At 46.0% G+C, this 14,400-nt stretch overlaps 2 protein-coding genes across 2 annotated transcripts in view; one reads left to right on the top strand and one right to left on the bottom strand.

The window, feature by feature from the left end:
- The window catches only part of FOXJ2 (forkhead box J2), a 33,613-nt gene extending 30,536 nt beyond the window's left edge, over positions 1–3,077 (top strand). Inside the window, exon 11 of the mRNA XM_065404699.1 lies at positions 509–3,077. Coding sequence (XP_065260771.1) covers positions 509–597 — 89 coding nt within the window. The 3' untranslated portion in view covers positions 598–3,077. The remainder of the gene's footprint in view (positions 1–508) is intronic.
- A 4,505-nt stretch (positions 3,078–7,582) lies between these two features.
- Positions 7,583–11,837, bottom strand: LOC135895165 (C3a anaphylatoxin chemotactic receptor-like). Its single transcript, XM_065423235.1, has 2 exons — positions 11,772–11,837; positions 7,583–8,782 (listed from the first exon to the last, which is right to left on the bottom strand). The coding sequence occupies exon 2, from the start codon at positions 8,768–8,770 to the stop codon at positions 7,583–7,585; it is 1,188 nt and encodes a 395-aa protein (XP_065279307.1). The 5' UTR covers positions 8,771–8,782; positions 11,772–11,837.
- Positions 11,838–14,400: the final 2,563 nt, after the last annotated feature.

The following is a 14,400-nucleotide window of genomic DNA, read 5'->3' as shown; positions in this document are numbered from 1 at the left end:
CTGCTGTTAGAAAGCGGGAGTAGGGCTGAGGGAGCCTAGACTGCAGGAGGTCCCCCAGCAGGACACTGCCACAGCACCGGGGAGAGCAAGTTCTGTTGCCCGACTCCTCTCACCCCCCACATCTCGTTGCCCATTCACACCACTTTCCCATAGCTGGGTGCTCCCTGGGCACTGCTGTGAGGGAGCTCATGTTGACAGACTCCTTAGGCCTTAGTTAGATGCTGATTGAACACTGTTGAGGGCAGCTCATGGGGAAGCTCCCATTGCTGCAGTTACCCTTAGACCACCTGACCCCCTGCTGCCAATCTGGACACTGATAGGACATTGCCTTGGGGTGGCAACGTGTGCTGCCTGAGGGGGAGTGTGTCCCAGCAGGTCACTGCTGTGGGGAAGTTCACGCCGCCTGAGTCCTTCCCCTTTTATTGTTCCCAAGAACCCAGTAGGACAGAGCTTGACTTCTCCTCTAACCATCTCTTTCCCCTTCTCTCCCTCTTCCCCCTCCACTCAGCTCACCATCTGGTCCCCCGGCCTCCAGTCCCTCCTCCAGGCGCCAATGAGGAAATCCCCGACGATTTCGACTGGGACTTGATCACCTAGCGTGTTACAGACTCGAGAGCCCGTCCCTTGTGAGGGACTTGGGGGGGAAGGGGGGCATGGGGTGAAAGGTCGCAGGTCCAGCTGCCCATGCCTCCCTGCCTTGCCTGTATATAGATATATATTCTCTCTCTGCGCCAGAGAAGACACCGCAAGATGCTGCCGAAGATAATCCTTCCTTGCGTCCTGTTTTACCTTCTTTTTTTTCTTTTGTTCATTATTATTATTATTATCAGTAATCGAGCACGGCCCTCCCCCACTGGCCTCGGACACATCAGATCGGCTTCCCCACATTGCGTGGTGCCCTGCGTGGGGCGGAGGGTGGAGAGATGGCTCCCTGGTGCCATGACAAGACCTCGGAAGGCCGAAACCTCAAGAGCATCTTTCTCTGCCTCCCTCATTTTGCGTTTTACAATCCCTCTTTGCCGGTGAATCTGTTGTATTGGCTACCGGAGTGAGAGAGCCTAGTGGACCCTGGGAGCCTGTAATTATGTTGTTTCGTAAATGTTGTAAAGGTCAGGGGCTCAAAGGGACATTGGAGGGGTGATTTTAGCTTCGTGATCGTTCTCACACCAGCAAGGGACGGCAAGAGAAGGAGGGAAGACCCTGAAGATAAAGAAAGCAGAATCTCTGCGGGGGTGAGATACAGCTGGGATTTGGGCCGAGCTGGGAGAGGGAGGCCCTGAGTGCAGAAAAAGGAGAATTTCTAGCACAGATGCATTTGGGAATCAGAGAACACTGCCGTTTGTAAGGAGATCAGAGGGAATCCTGACCTGTTTTCTAGGCTGACTTCTGCAGTCTCTGGGAATGTGAAGCCCACCCGTCAAGTAGGGGAAGCTCAGCAGGTGTATTTTGCACAAGCATTGGGGGGATTGGATACAGCACATCAAATAAAATTCCCTGAGGCTTTTAACGTCACCATTTCCCCCCCCATCGCCATCCCTACAAATATGCAGTGAGGCTTTTATTTGCATCTCCAAAGAAGACACATGCAAATTAGGAAGCACTCCCCCTACCCCCTCAGTTCTTGTTCAGTTAGTTATTTCCCCCATTAATTTCTTTGGAGACTGTCCTTGCCTGTGGTGTAAGGATGCAAGCAAAGGGAGTCTTGTCTGAATAAATACCCGGTCGGTGGTTCCCATTTGGGGAGTGAACCAAGGGTGGAAAGAAGAAGCCACTGCTCAGAGTTGAGGGAGATTTGGGGACTTGTAGGTTAGAGATTGGAGTCATCCCCCTCCCCCCAGTTGAAGAGGTGTGAGGCGTCACAGTTGTTATGTTTCAGAAGCACCGATGACAGGACAGGAGGTGTGGGGTAGATATTTAAACTGCACAGCCAAAGTGAGGAATGGGGAGGATGGGTCAGACCCCTCACACGTCAGCTGGAGAGAGAGGGTGAAGAGTCGGTACATCCCAAAATCCAGACTCTGTGTGAGCACTTGCAAAGCAGGAAGAAGAGCTGTTGAAGCAGGAATGAGTGTTGAGTTGCCCTTCCCCCAGCTGTGTCCCCCGGCTGTCCCCCTGTTTCTAGCGTGGCTCTGTTCTGTCAAACCTCATGTTTCCTCTTTCTGTTTTGTAACCCCCTAGCCCCTGTTTATCGGTGAGGGGAACCAAGTTGGAAGCAAACCATCATGGGGACTCAACATCCCAAGGGTGGGGGAGATAATTTAGCATCGCTTTAGAATTTGCTGTTGAGATAAACCAATTGGATCTTTGTCGGGAAGATGGACAGTCTTGGATTTGACGGGGGGTGGGGGGTACTATTTTTTGTTGTTGTTGTTTTTTTTAAGTGGGGGCGGTCATCATTGAGCATTCCCAAGAGGAGTGGGGAATCCCAGAGCCGACTTCAGCATGGAGTTAGCCAGCGGTTCTGTCTGCTGCCCAGGATGCGACTGATAAGACCAGGAAGCCATGTTCAGCTGGGTTTCTGTGGCAGACAGCAGCAGAGATGACCTCCCTCCGGATGCCACTCAGTGCTTTGCTGGGGATGTTTCCAAGAGCCGGGCCTGTGGAAGTTGTTCAGAAGGCTGCTTGGCCTTTCAGAGAACCCTGAAAACAAACCAAGATGGCTCCTTTGTGTAGTCAAGTGCTCCTCACTTGCATATTCATTTGCCTTGTTTGCATATTCAGTTGCGCCTCATTTGCATATGTAAATATATGCCGGTCAGTGTGCAAATTAGCCTCGCCCCTCACCCTTGAAATACTGTGCATCATTTGTGGGCAAGATGGCATCGGATTGGACACATGGAGTCAAAGGGCTTCGCACTGGAACTGCACTGCAAGCTGGTGACATAGACTGTCAGGAGTGAAGGGATGCAGTCAACGGGGATCAGCCTGCAAGTGAGAGGAGTCCCTTGCACACCCTTGCACTGTGGTGTGGCCCATGATGCTTGTGTCAAAGAGAGAGGAGAGGGGGTGTGGCCTCACAAGTTTATTTTTGTGCATGCTTTCTTAATAAAAACAAAAAGTGAATGTTTATGGTTTAACCCTTTTGGTGCTGGTGTTGAGTTATTTTTCAGTGGCGGCTGCTCAGGTGAAACACAAGATTTATCAACTTTATTGTGAGGGTTTGGCTCCTACCTGCATAGCCTGGAGAGAGAGGAGGAGCTGCCTGCACCAAAGTCAGATATGAAATCAAGACCCTCTGTAGGGAAGACAGCCCTAGGAGCTAGTGAAAGAGCTGCACTGTTGAACCTTTTCACTTCATATAGATCAGTCAGTCTTTCGGCCTGTTCATTCTGTCCATTGCATGATGCACAGCAGAAAGGCAGCATGGAACTACCCCAAATGTAATGGGAAATGTTTGTGTTTTTAATTATTTGCCTGTCACTGCAGTGCATAACTTTGCATTTATTAACACTGAATTTCACCTTTTGTTGCCAAGTCACCCAGTTTTATGAGATCCCTTTGTAACCCTTTGCAGTCAGCTTTGGAATTAACTGTCTTGATTGATTTTTGTATCACCTGCAAACTTTGCCATCTTACTGTTTACTCCTTTTTCCAGATCATTTATGAATATGTTGAACAATACTGGTCCCACCAGAGATGCTGGGGGGAGCCCACTAATTACCTCTCTCCACTGTGAAAACTGATAATTTATTCCTTACACAGTTTCCTGTTTTTTAACCAGTTACTGATCCATGAGAGGACCTTCCCTCTTATCCCATGACTACTTACTTTGCTTAAGAGACTTTGGTGTGGGACTTTATCAAAGGCTTTCTGAAAGCCCAAGTAAACTATAGCCACTGGATCACCCATGTCCATGTGCTTGTTGACACCTCCAAGAATTCTAGTAGATTGGTGAGGCATGATTTAGCCTTCCAAATGCCATGTGGGCTCTTCCCCAACATATCACATTCATCTCTGTGTTTGATAATTCTGTTCTTTACTATAGTTTCAACAAGTTTTCCTGGTACTGAAGTTAGGCTTACCGGCCTGTAATGTTCAGGATCACCTCTTAAGTCCTTTTAAAAAATTGGCATCACATTTGATTTCCTCCAGTCATCTGGTACAGAGGCTGATTTAAGCAATAGGTTACATACCACAGTTAGTAGTTAAACTGTGGTGCCCAAAACTGAACACAGTACTCCATGTGAGACCTTACTAGGGCTGAGTAGAATGGAAAAGTTACCTTCTGTGTCTTAAATACAACACTCATGTTAATACACGCTAGAACATTAGCCTTCACATTGTTGGCTCGTATTCAATTTGTGATCCACTATAACCCCAGATCCTTTTCTACAGTACTACCATGCAGCCAGTTATTCCCATTTTTGTAGGTGTGCATTTGATTTTTCTTTTTTAAATGAAGTACTTTGCATTTGGCTGATTGAATTTCATTTTGTTGAATTCAGACCCATTCTACAATTTATTAAGGTCATTTTGGATTCTAATCCTGCCCTCTAAAGTCTTTGCAACCCCTCCCAGCATGATGTCATCTGCAAAATTCATAAGTACACACTGCATTATCCAAGCCATTAATGAAAATATTGAATAGCACCTGACCCAGGACTGACCCCAGTGGGTACCCATGAGCTATTCTTCCCCCCCCCACCCCATTTTGACAGCAAACCATTGATAACTCCTTGAGTGAGTACAGTGTTTCAACCACTTGTGCATCTGTCTTATAGTAACTTAATCTAGACCACATTTCCCTAGTTTGCTTATGAGAATGTCATATGACACGTGTCAAAACCTTACTAAAGTCAAGATATATCACGTCTACTGCTATCCCTCCCTTGCCCCCCCTTCACTAGGCTAGTAACAGTGTCAAAGAAGGAAACTAGGTTGGTTTGGCATGATTTGTTCTTGGCAAATCCAGGTTCGCTGTTACTTACCACCCTATTATCCACTAGGTGCTTACAAATTTATTGTTTAATAATCTGTTCCAGTATCTTTCCAGATATTGACGTTAGGCTAACTGGTCTATAATCTCCGGAGTCCTTTTTGTTCCTCTTTTTAAATATAAGTACTAAGTTTGCCCTTCTCCAGCTCTCTGGGACCTCACCTGCCCTCCATGAGTTCTCAAAGATAATTGCTAGCAGTTCAGAGATTGCTTCAACTAGTTCCTTAAATATCCTAACTTGAATTTTGCGAGGCCCTTCTGACTTGAATACAGCTAACTTACCTAAATAATCTTTAATGTGTTCTTCCCTATTCTGTCTTGTGTTCCTTGCCCCTTGTTGTTAATATTAATTGTCTTAAACATTATCTTACGATTAACCTTATTAGTGAAGACTGAAGTAAAATAGGCATTGAACACCTCTGCCTTCTCTATGTCTCAGTTGTTAGCTCTCCTCCACTAAGTAGTGGCCTTACACTTTCCTTCACCTTTCCCTTGCTCCTAATACATTTGTAGTACCTTTTCTTATTGCCTTTTATGTCCCTTGCTGGGTGTAATTAATTTTGTGCCTTAGCTTTTTTGATTTGGTTCCTACATGCTTGTGCTATTCTTTTGCATTCATCCTTAGCTATTTATCCACATCTCCACTCTTTGTAGGATTCTTTTTTGGTTTCCACGTCATTAAAGAGCTCCTGATGGAGCTATATTGGCCTCTTACTATTCTTCCTATATTTCCTTCCATCAGGATTATTTGCAGTTGTACCTTTAATATTGTCTCTAAGAAATTGCCAACTCTGCTGAACTCCTTTTTCCCTTAGATTTTCTTCCCAGGCGACCCTACCTACCAGTTCTCTGAGTTAGTTAAAGGCTGCTTTTTGGAAGTCCATTGCTTCACTCCTTCCTTTCCTTTGAATCATTAAATCTTGCGTATCATGATCACTTTCACCCAGTTTGCCTTCTATCTTCAGATTTGCAACAATTTCCTCCCTATTAGTCAGAATCAAGGCTAAAATAGCTGCCCCACTTGTTACTTGTTCCACCTTCTGAAACAAAAAGATGCCCCAATACATTCCAAGACTTAGGGAATTTTGTGGTTTGCTGTGTCACTTTCCCAACAAATATCTGGGTAGTTAAAATCCCCCATTGCTACCAAGTCTCATGTTTTGGATATTTCTGTTATTGGTTCTAAAAATGCCTCATCCACCCCACTTCCTGCTTTGTGGTGCATAGTAGACCCTTACCATGATGTCACCACTGTTTGGTGCAGCATTTATTTACACTCAGAGACTTGGGAGTCATGGTAGTGTCCATGTGTATAGATAGCGCTCCCTTGCTTTAAAACTTTTCCATATGCATCTTTTACTTTGCACATCTAGTCGAATTCTAGATTTGGAATACTCTAAGCATTGGGGAAGTTTATATCTGATCAGAACTGTGGCTTTGGCCTATCTCTAAGATTTTGCACTGAAGGAAACAACAGGCTGCTTGTGTGCATGAGTATTTATAGCACTGTGTGTTTTTGTGTGGTCACTTCCTTCCATATCTCTCAGTCCTTTCTCGTGTCTAATAGACGCATACAGTTTGAATTCAGGCACACCACCTTCCGAGCCATCTCACTTCTGAAATTTTACAGAAGGGGTGACTCAGCTCCAGCCTGCTCAGGGTTACTTGCTGGATAGCAGTCGGTGCTCTGATTACTTGGGTATCCAGCAGCTTTAGATGCAGTAGGGACATCTTCATGATTGGTGGGACCTACCTCAATTGCATCATCACTGTACCTCAGGCTGTAATATCAAGGGGACCTTCTAAAGCCATAAAGGAGGGTCCTACTTCTAATGAACTCATGTCCACAGCATGAGGTTTGTTTTTCAGAAAATTGCCCCTTATGCCCCAGTTACTGATTTTGTGCAGTGATGTATTAGCTGCGATGTAGAAACTCTCCTTGAGCTGCCATGAAAATAAGAGAAGTGGCCCTTTGGGGACAGGAATAGTAGGGTGGATGGCCATGGTTAACTGAAACTGAAAGGCCGTAGGAATACTGGCCTGAAAGGCAGCTTCCAATGCTGATGAGCAGGTAGGGGATGTCTGCTACAATGTACTGTTGTGAGGAAAACTAGAATTCCCAGAGTACACTCCTTCTGGGCACTGCTGTGAAAAAAGTTCAGGGTCCCAGCTGAAGCAGAGTTAAGGGTGGGGAAAGGTACAATGACAAATTCCAAGGAGAAATGTCGAAATAACTTCTCCCTGTAATTTAGCAGGTAGAGATGATGTGATACATGCTCAATAAATGTAGTACATAGCTATTCTGCAACCACATTCTTATTTAGTAATGTCAAGGAGTAACTACATAATCTTCTCACAAGTGCACTTCTCTCTCTCTCAAATAGTGGGCTCTCTGCCTCCCTTGTATGTCTCATCAGAAGATTCCTTTTTTTTGGCATGTCTAACTCTCCTCTCTTCAGGAGGCTATTAAAGGGGAGGTTGGCCTGCTTGGAACTGCTCCAGTCCCCATGGGCATCCCATACAGATTATTGTCAAACTCATTGTTCTGGCTCTGCTGTCCTAAAGCAAAAAGTCACTGCCATGGAAAGTGCAAATGTCCCCGCCCCCCGCCCCCTCGCCCTGGTAATGCTGTCTGGAAGACCCATTTTAGAGGGTGTTGCTGCTGATATCCCTGTATGCTGAGGTCTTGGTCCTGTCCCGTGAGTAGGAAGTGGAGCGTGTAACTTCCTCGCTGAAGGCGCCCTCCAAGATGCCCTGCACCGATTGGCGTGCCTTCTGCCTGAAGTCCCGCCCCACAAATACGTAGAGCAAAGGGTTGATGCTGCTGTTGGCATAGGCCAGTGCTGTAGAGAGGTGGTCCCACAATGTCACTGCCTCCCTAAGTCCAGTGCCTGGCATAGCTAGGAGAGACAGTGCCCCAACTACATGGAACGGAGCCCAACAGACAAAGAATGCAACCACCACAACCAGGATCACTCGCAGGGTCTTACCACGGGGTTTGGTAAATTGAGCTCCATGCATCTTGATGACTATAAGGATGTAGCAAGCTGCCATTATGATAAAGGGAAGGAGGAAGCCAAAGACAATCCTGGTAATACTGATGATCAGTAGGGTGGTTGGCCGACTGCTGTTGGAGAAGTAATCATTAAAGTTCCCCAGTAAGATAGTATCATTGTCAAGGCTGCCAGGAATATCAGCACTGGAGAAACCATCAGGATATTCACCTGGGGATACGCCAGAGATCATGGCTGAATCATTCCCATAATCCATATAATCTCCATAATCCCTATCATCTCCAAATTGATAACTACAAACAGTTTTGCCAAATTCACCTTTGAAGGTCTTACGGTAGAGGAAGGCAGGACAACACATAACGAAAGCCAAGAGCCAGATACAACCGCACATCACTGATGCAAGCTTCACAGTACGGTGGTTCTGACACCAAACTGGCTTCATCACCATCAGGCACCGGTCAATGCTGATGGCAGTGAGGAGGAAGACGCTGGCAAACATGTTGAGGATGATGGCTGATGGGATAACCTTGCAGAGGAAGTGGCCATATGGCCAGTACTCATGGAGGATCAGGTGAATGATGGAGAATGGCAGAGACATGCAGCACAGGAAGTCAGCGATGGCAAGGTGCAGGAACCACACAGTGTTCACGGTCCGCTTCATTTTCAGGCCAGCCACCCAGATCACCAAGCCATTGCCCAGGAGGCCCAGGATAAAGGTGAGAATGAAGATAATTAAGGAACCAATGATTTCTGGCGCGTAATGTAGTGTGGCCCCATCATCTGGCTTGTATGTGCTGTTACTCCTCAGGAGCAGAGACATAGTCTTTAGATACTGGTGGGGAAAAAATAGAAGATCATTTGCTATACCATTAACACACCCCACTGCCAGCTGTATGTGCCCATCCCCAAGATTACACTTTCTGTATGTATCAGAACATCCTTGTGTGGGTTGTCAGCAGTCGGGATTGAACCTAGAAGCTATCAATATGAAAGCACAAGTCCCCCCTACTGCCTGAGCAGGAAGACCTGGCTGTACTAGTGCAAAGGCTGTAGCAAAATCCTACGTATCTATGTGGTCTAGTCACTAGAAGTGGTCATAGTGCCAAAGTATAAGTGTTGGTGTACTCAGGTTCTCCTATGTCCAAAATCGCCTTTAATGCCAGTACTATCCTTAGTAGATATTATCCTTTATTTACACTCTCAGTTACCCTAATTCCAGCTGTCCCTCCTCATTTCCTTTTAACTCTCTATAAAAGATATATATATATATATATATATATATATATATATATATATATATATATATATATATAAAATTCTCTCTTTTACTGCAAAAACTCAGTCTTAGTTCCGCTTTCCTTTAAAATAGAAGTGGTTCCCTCTCTCTTGGGTGGTGAGGTTTATGCCTTGAAAGCAATTTTTGTATTCCCATGAGCCTCTGATTTGCAACTGTTTCCATGATGTAACAACTAAAACGGTGGAGTCAGCGATTCCATACAGAAGGGGACATTTCCAGCAAAAGTCTTGTGTAAACCTTCCTTCTCCCCTGCTTTCCTACCCAATGCAGCTTAAACCTGAGCATCCCCCAACCCCCACTATTCCAAGGAAGGAGAGACACAGGATGAAGAGTAAGAAATAGATGGATAGAAAAAGGAAAGGTAAATAAAGAGGTCTATTGAGAGAAGAAGAGAAATTGGAATATGGAGTAATAACAGTACTTAATAGATCTCAAAGACCTCTACATACGTCAGAAAGTGTGATTATGTAGCACTTAGTCCTGCCATGAGTGCAGGGGACTGGACTAGATGACCTCTCGAGGACCCTTCCAGTCCTATGAGTCTGTGATTATCTCCAGATGAAGAAAGAGGCACAGAGAGATTAAAGTACAGTTTTACTCTGAAAAGCGGCAATGTAAAAACAACACCTCTCCCTCAGCCCTTGGATGTGTTCAGAACCAGATTTACTCACGTGAATGACTAAAATAGTTTTGACTGCTTTTCACTCGTGTTCCCCTAGCAGAGCCAAGATAGCTCAGTGAGAGGGAGCTTGATTCTATTTCTTCCTGTGCATTAACAGAATTGTTTACAAGTTCCAGGCAGTTAGACCGATGCCAGACCCATAAAGAGAATCAGGTTGCAGACGTATCACTCAGGGCATGATAGGAATATAGTGAAGTTGCACAGGGATAACCAAGGGTTTAATTCAGCATGCAACATCTTCATTATTGCTGGTGAAGCATGAGAAGGACAGAACCCAGCGTGATTCTGTTATGATTATTATCATTATTATACATTTCTGTTACACTAGCAACTGGGCTCCAATCAGGCACTGAACACACATAATAAAAATGAAACAGGCCCTGCCCCAAAGAGTTTACAGTCTGTAACATACGATGAGACAAAAGATGGATGAAACACAAAGGAGGGGAGGACAAGGTAAACAATGAAACAATAATGATTAACATAATAAGCAGCAGTCTTACCACATCAGCTGCCTACCCATTGTCAAGAGATTTAGGCATCACAGCAGAGGTGATTTTTAAGAAGGGACACTATGGATTGTGATGCGGGAGCTGCTCCCAAGTCAAGGGGCAGCATAGCTGAAAGCATGAAGGTGCTTGAGGAAAATGGCCAATAAAGGCTTGGTAAGGGAGGGCTAAGCTGCCTTCAAAGTAAAGACTAGTACTTTGTATTCGATACAGTGAAGATGGGAGAGCCAATGAGGGAAACAAAGGGGTGGTGGGTGTGGGGGTGACGTGGTCAGAGAGACCACTGAGGAAGAGTAGCATTTTGAATTGATTTGAGGTGTGCATTCCAAGATCCCAGAACAAGGCCAGGTCTACGCTACAGACCTATATCTGTATAACTGCATCGCTCCAGGGTGTGAAAAATCCACAGGCCTGAGCGACGTAGTTACATTGACCTAGTCCCCTGTCTGGACTGCGCTACATCGATAGGAGAGCTTCTCCCACCAACACACCTGCTGCCTCACGGGGAGATGGATTTACTACGCAGGTGGGAGAAGCTCTCCCGTTGGCATAGGAGCATCCTCAATAAACACTGCACTGGTGCTACTGCGGCCCTGTATCACTGTATGTGAAGACAAACCCCAAGTTTGTTGGGCTGGGAGTTAGAGCAAAAGGACCTTGTTTTACTTGTCACCAGATTGCATTTGATATGTACATACATAAATCCTTGAGAGAGACGGTCAATGTGGGACTCACAATGCTGCTTTTCAGAGCAGAAATGCACTTTAAATGATATCCCCTCATGGAGTCAGTGACACAGATGGACTTGAACCCAGGTCTCACTATTCCTCATCAAGTTGTAATAAATCCCAGTTCTGCAGGCAGGAGGCAAAGTTACTGTATAAACCACACACCCCTTGAAGGGCTGAGGCTAAATGCCTGCTCCTTCAACTCCAAATCACAGGCCATTATTATTCCAGCTAGAGATCAACCCTGTCCTGCTTATTGTACTAGCAGGTCCCTTATCCTTCCTGAGGGGGTGCTGCTATGGAGAACCTCCTTCGCTGATACACACACAGAGCCAAGACAGAACGCTGCCCTCGCCACTGGACCAAGCTGCCTCTCAGAATATATACAGTGGCTAGTCAAAAGAAGATGCTTTATACAAACTGAAATCAATCCTGTTCCAAGACAGGGAGCTGGATGAATCCATCTAGAGGGTCCTGTCACACTCTCCCACCCAATGTTTTCTAGATCCCTAAAAGAGAGAGGCATAGGGAGAGAGAGATGCTTTAAGAGTGATAGAGAAATTGCAGAACAGAAAGACAGAATCCTGTCTGTCTTTTGTACATACCCCGGTACAGCAGATTCCTCAATGGACTGGGGAGCAAGAACCACTCTGATCATAGGTCTTGTCTTAAGCACTGGCTCTGGAGTCATCAGAGAACAACATATATGGTCAGTTTAGGAACTGACTTTTTTTTTAAGCCCGTTATCTTAACATTTTTTGCACCCAAGCGGAAGGACAAGAATGAGTCACTTCTGTAATCAAATAACATGAGCTGCGAAATATCTGGCCTGATGCTGAAACAGTGGCATGTGGGGTAGTATGGTGCTTACGACAAGAAGGAATGGAAGAGTAAGCAGACCTATAAGTTATTAGGGAGCATAGATATGCCTATAGGAAATCAAAGTTTTCATAAGAAAATTGGACTCACCGCATGAGATCAAAGCAGTAGATTTTGTCTCTTGCCTCTTGCCAAGCTAACACAGATCATTGCTCCATCTAGTTCAGTATCCCATAGCCTGCTGGACCACATCACATTACTGGTCTATTTTGTCTAGTATCCCACTTCCTGGTGTACCAGATCAGAACACTGATCCATCTGGTCGTGTATCCTGTCTCCTGTATATTGGATCCATCTAATCTTATATTCTAACTCCTGTTAACCTGGTCCATCTAATTTGGAATACCATGTCCAACAGAGGCGAGTGCCAGATGCCTCAAAAAGAAGACACAAACCCCTATAATGCACCTCACTGCAAGGAAATTTCTTCCCAACCACCAGCTGATGATCAGATTTTACTCTGAAGCATGAGGACTATTAGCGTCAGCCATTTTTACCGTAGGTAGCATCACTGAAAATACTACAGCTTTCGATTCATGTAGGTGTCAAATCTTGTTACTTTTACTCCACTTTTTACCTCAATAGTATCATGCAGTGAGAAGTTACACAGATTAATTTGCCAAGCACAGTGGGGCCTTACATTCAACTCGACAGTATTTCTATTTGTCTGTGTAAACCTTACACTCAACTAAGTGCCATTTCTGTTTCTCTGTCTGTCTGTAACTCAATGGCAGATGAGTCTAATGACAATGGCCAGCACATGAAAAATACCTTTAGTACCTTCCAGTGACTTTCACTCAAGCCAGACCACATCACCATAAATAAATTACATAAAAGAGGAAAGAAAAATATAATGAGCTTCACAAAGCTCTGTACCCTTTCCCCAGCAGAACTGTAAGGAAATGAATTTGCATCTCTTTTCAATGATGTTGTTTTCTGTTCTGAAGCAATCAGAGGAAATGGATTTGAACACTTTATTTCCTTATATGGCAGGGGGCCAGTCATGAAGAAGCAGGGGGGCTGCAGGGCAGGTCTGAGGGGCATTGGCAGAACTGTGTGGAGAACCCAGAACTGCTGTTAGAAAGCGGGAGTAGGGCTGAGGGAGCCTAGACTGCAGGAGGTCCCCCAGCAGGACACTGCCACAGCACTGGGGAGAGCAAGTTCTGTTGCCCGACTCCTCTCACCCCCCCCCATCTCGTTGCCCATTCACACCACTTTCCCATAGCTGGGTGCTCCCTGGGCACTGCTGTGAGGGAGCTCATGTTGACAGACTCCTTAGGCCTTAGTTAGATGCTGATTGAACACTGTTGAGGGCAGCTCATGGGGAAGCTCCCATTGCTGCAGTTACCCTTAGACCACCTGACCCCCTACTCCCAATCTGGACATTGATAGGACATTGCCTTGGGGTGGCAACGTGTGCTGCCTGAGGGGGAGTGTGTCCCAGCAGGTCACTTGTGGGGAAGTTCACGCCGCCTGAGTCCTTCCCCTTTTATTGTTCCCAAGAACCAAGTAGGACAGAGCTTGACTTCTCCTCTAACATCTCTTTCCCCTTCTCTCCCTCTTCCCCCTCCACTCAGCTCACCATCTGGTCCCCCGGCCTCCAGTCCCTCCTCCAGGCGCCAATGAGGAAATCCCCGACGATTTCGACTGGGACTTGATCCCCTAGCGCGTTACAGACTCGAGAGACCGTCCCTTGTGAGGGACCTGGGAGGGAAAGGGGGCATGGGGTGAAAGGTCGCATGTCCAGCTGCCCATGCCTCCCTGCCTTGCCTGTATATAGATATATATTCTCTCTCTGCACCAGAGAAGACACCGCAAGATGCTGCCGAAGATAATCCTTCCTTGCATCCTGTTTTACCTTCTTTTTTTCTTTTGTTCATTATTATTATTATTATCAGTAATCGAGCACGGCCCTCCCCCACTGGCCTCGGACACATCAGATCGGCTCCCCCACATTGCGTGGTGCCCTGCGTGGGGCGGAGGGTGGAGAGATGGCTCCCTGGTGCCATGACAAGACCTCGGAAGGCCGAAACCTCAAGAGCATCTTTCTCTGCCTCCCTCATTTCGTGTTTAACAATCCCTCTTTTCCAGTGAAAGTGTTGTATTGGCTACCGGAGTGAGAGAGCCTAGTGGACCCTGGGAGCCTGTAATTATGTTGTTTCGTAAATGTTGTAAAGGTCAGGGGCTCAAAGGGACATTGGAGGGGTGATTTTAGCTTCGTGATCGTTCTCACACCAGCAAGGGACGGCAAGAGGAGGAGGGAAGACCCTGAAGATAAAGAAAGCAGAATCTCTGCGGGGGTGAGATACAGCTGGGATTTGGGCCGAGCCGGGAGAGGGAGGCCCTGAGTGCAGA

This window comes from Emys orbicularis, chromosome 1 (assembly GCF_028017835.1).
Source record: "Emys orbicularis isolate rEmyOrb1 chromosome 1, rEmyOrb1.hap1, whole genome shotgun sequence".
In the NCBI taxonomy this organism is placed as follows: domain Eukaryota; kingdom Metazoa; phylum Chordata; order Testudines; family Emydidae; genus Emys; species Emys orbicularis.
This window is presented reverse-complemented; position numbering and strand designations above follow the sequence as displayed.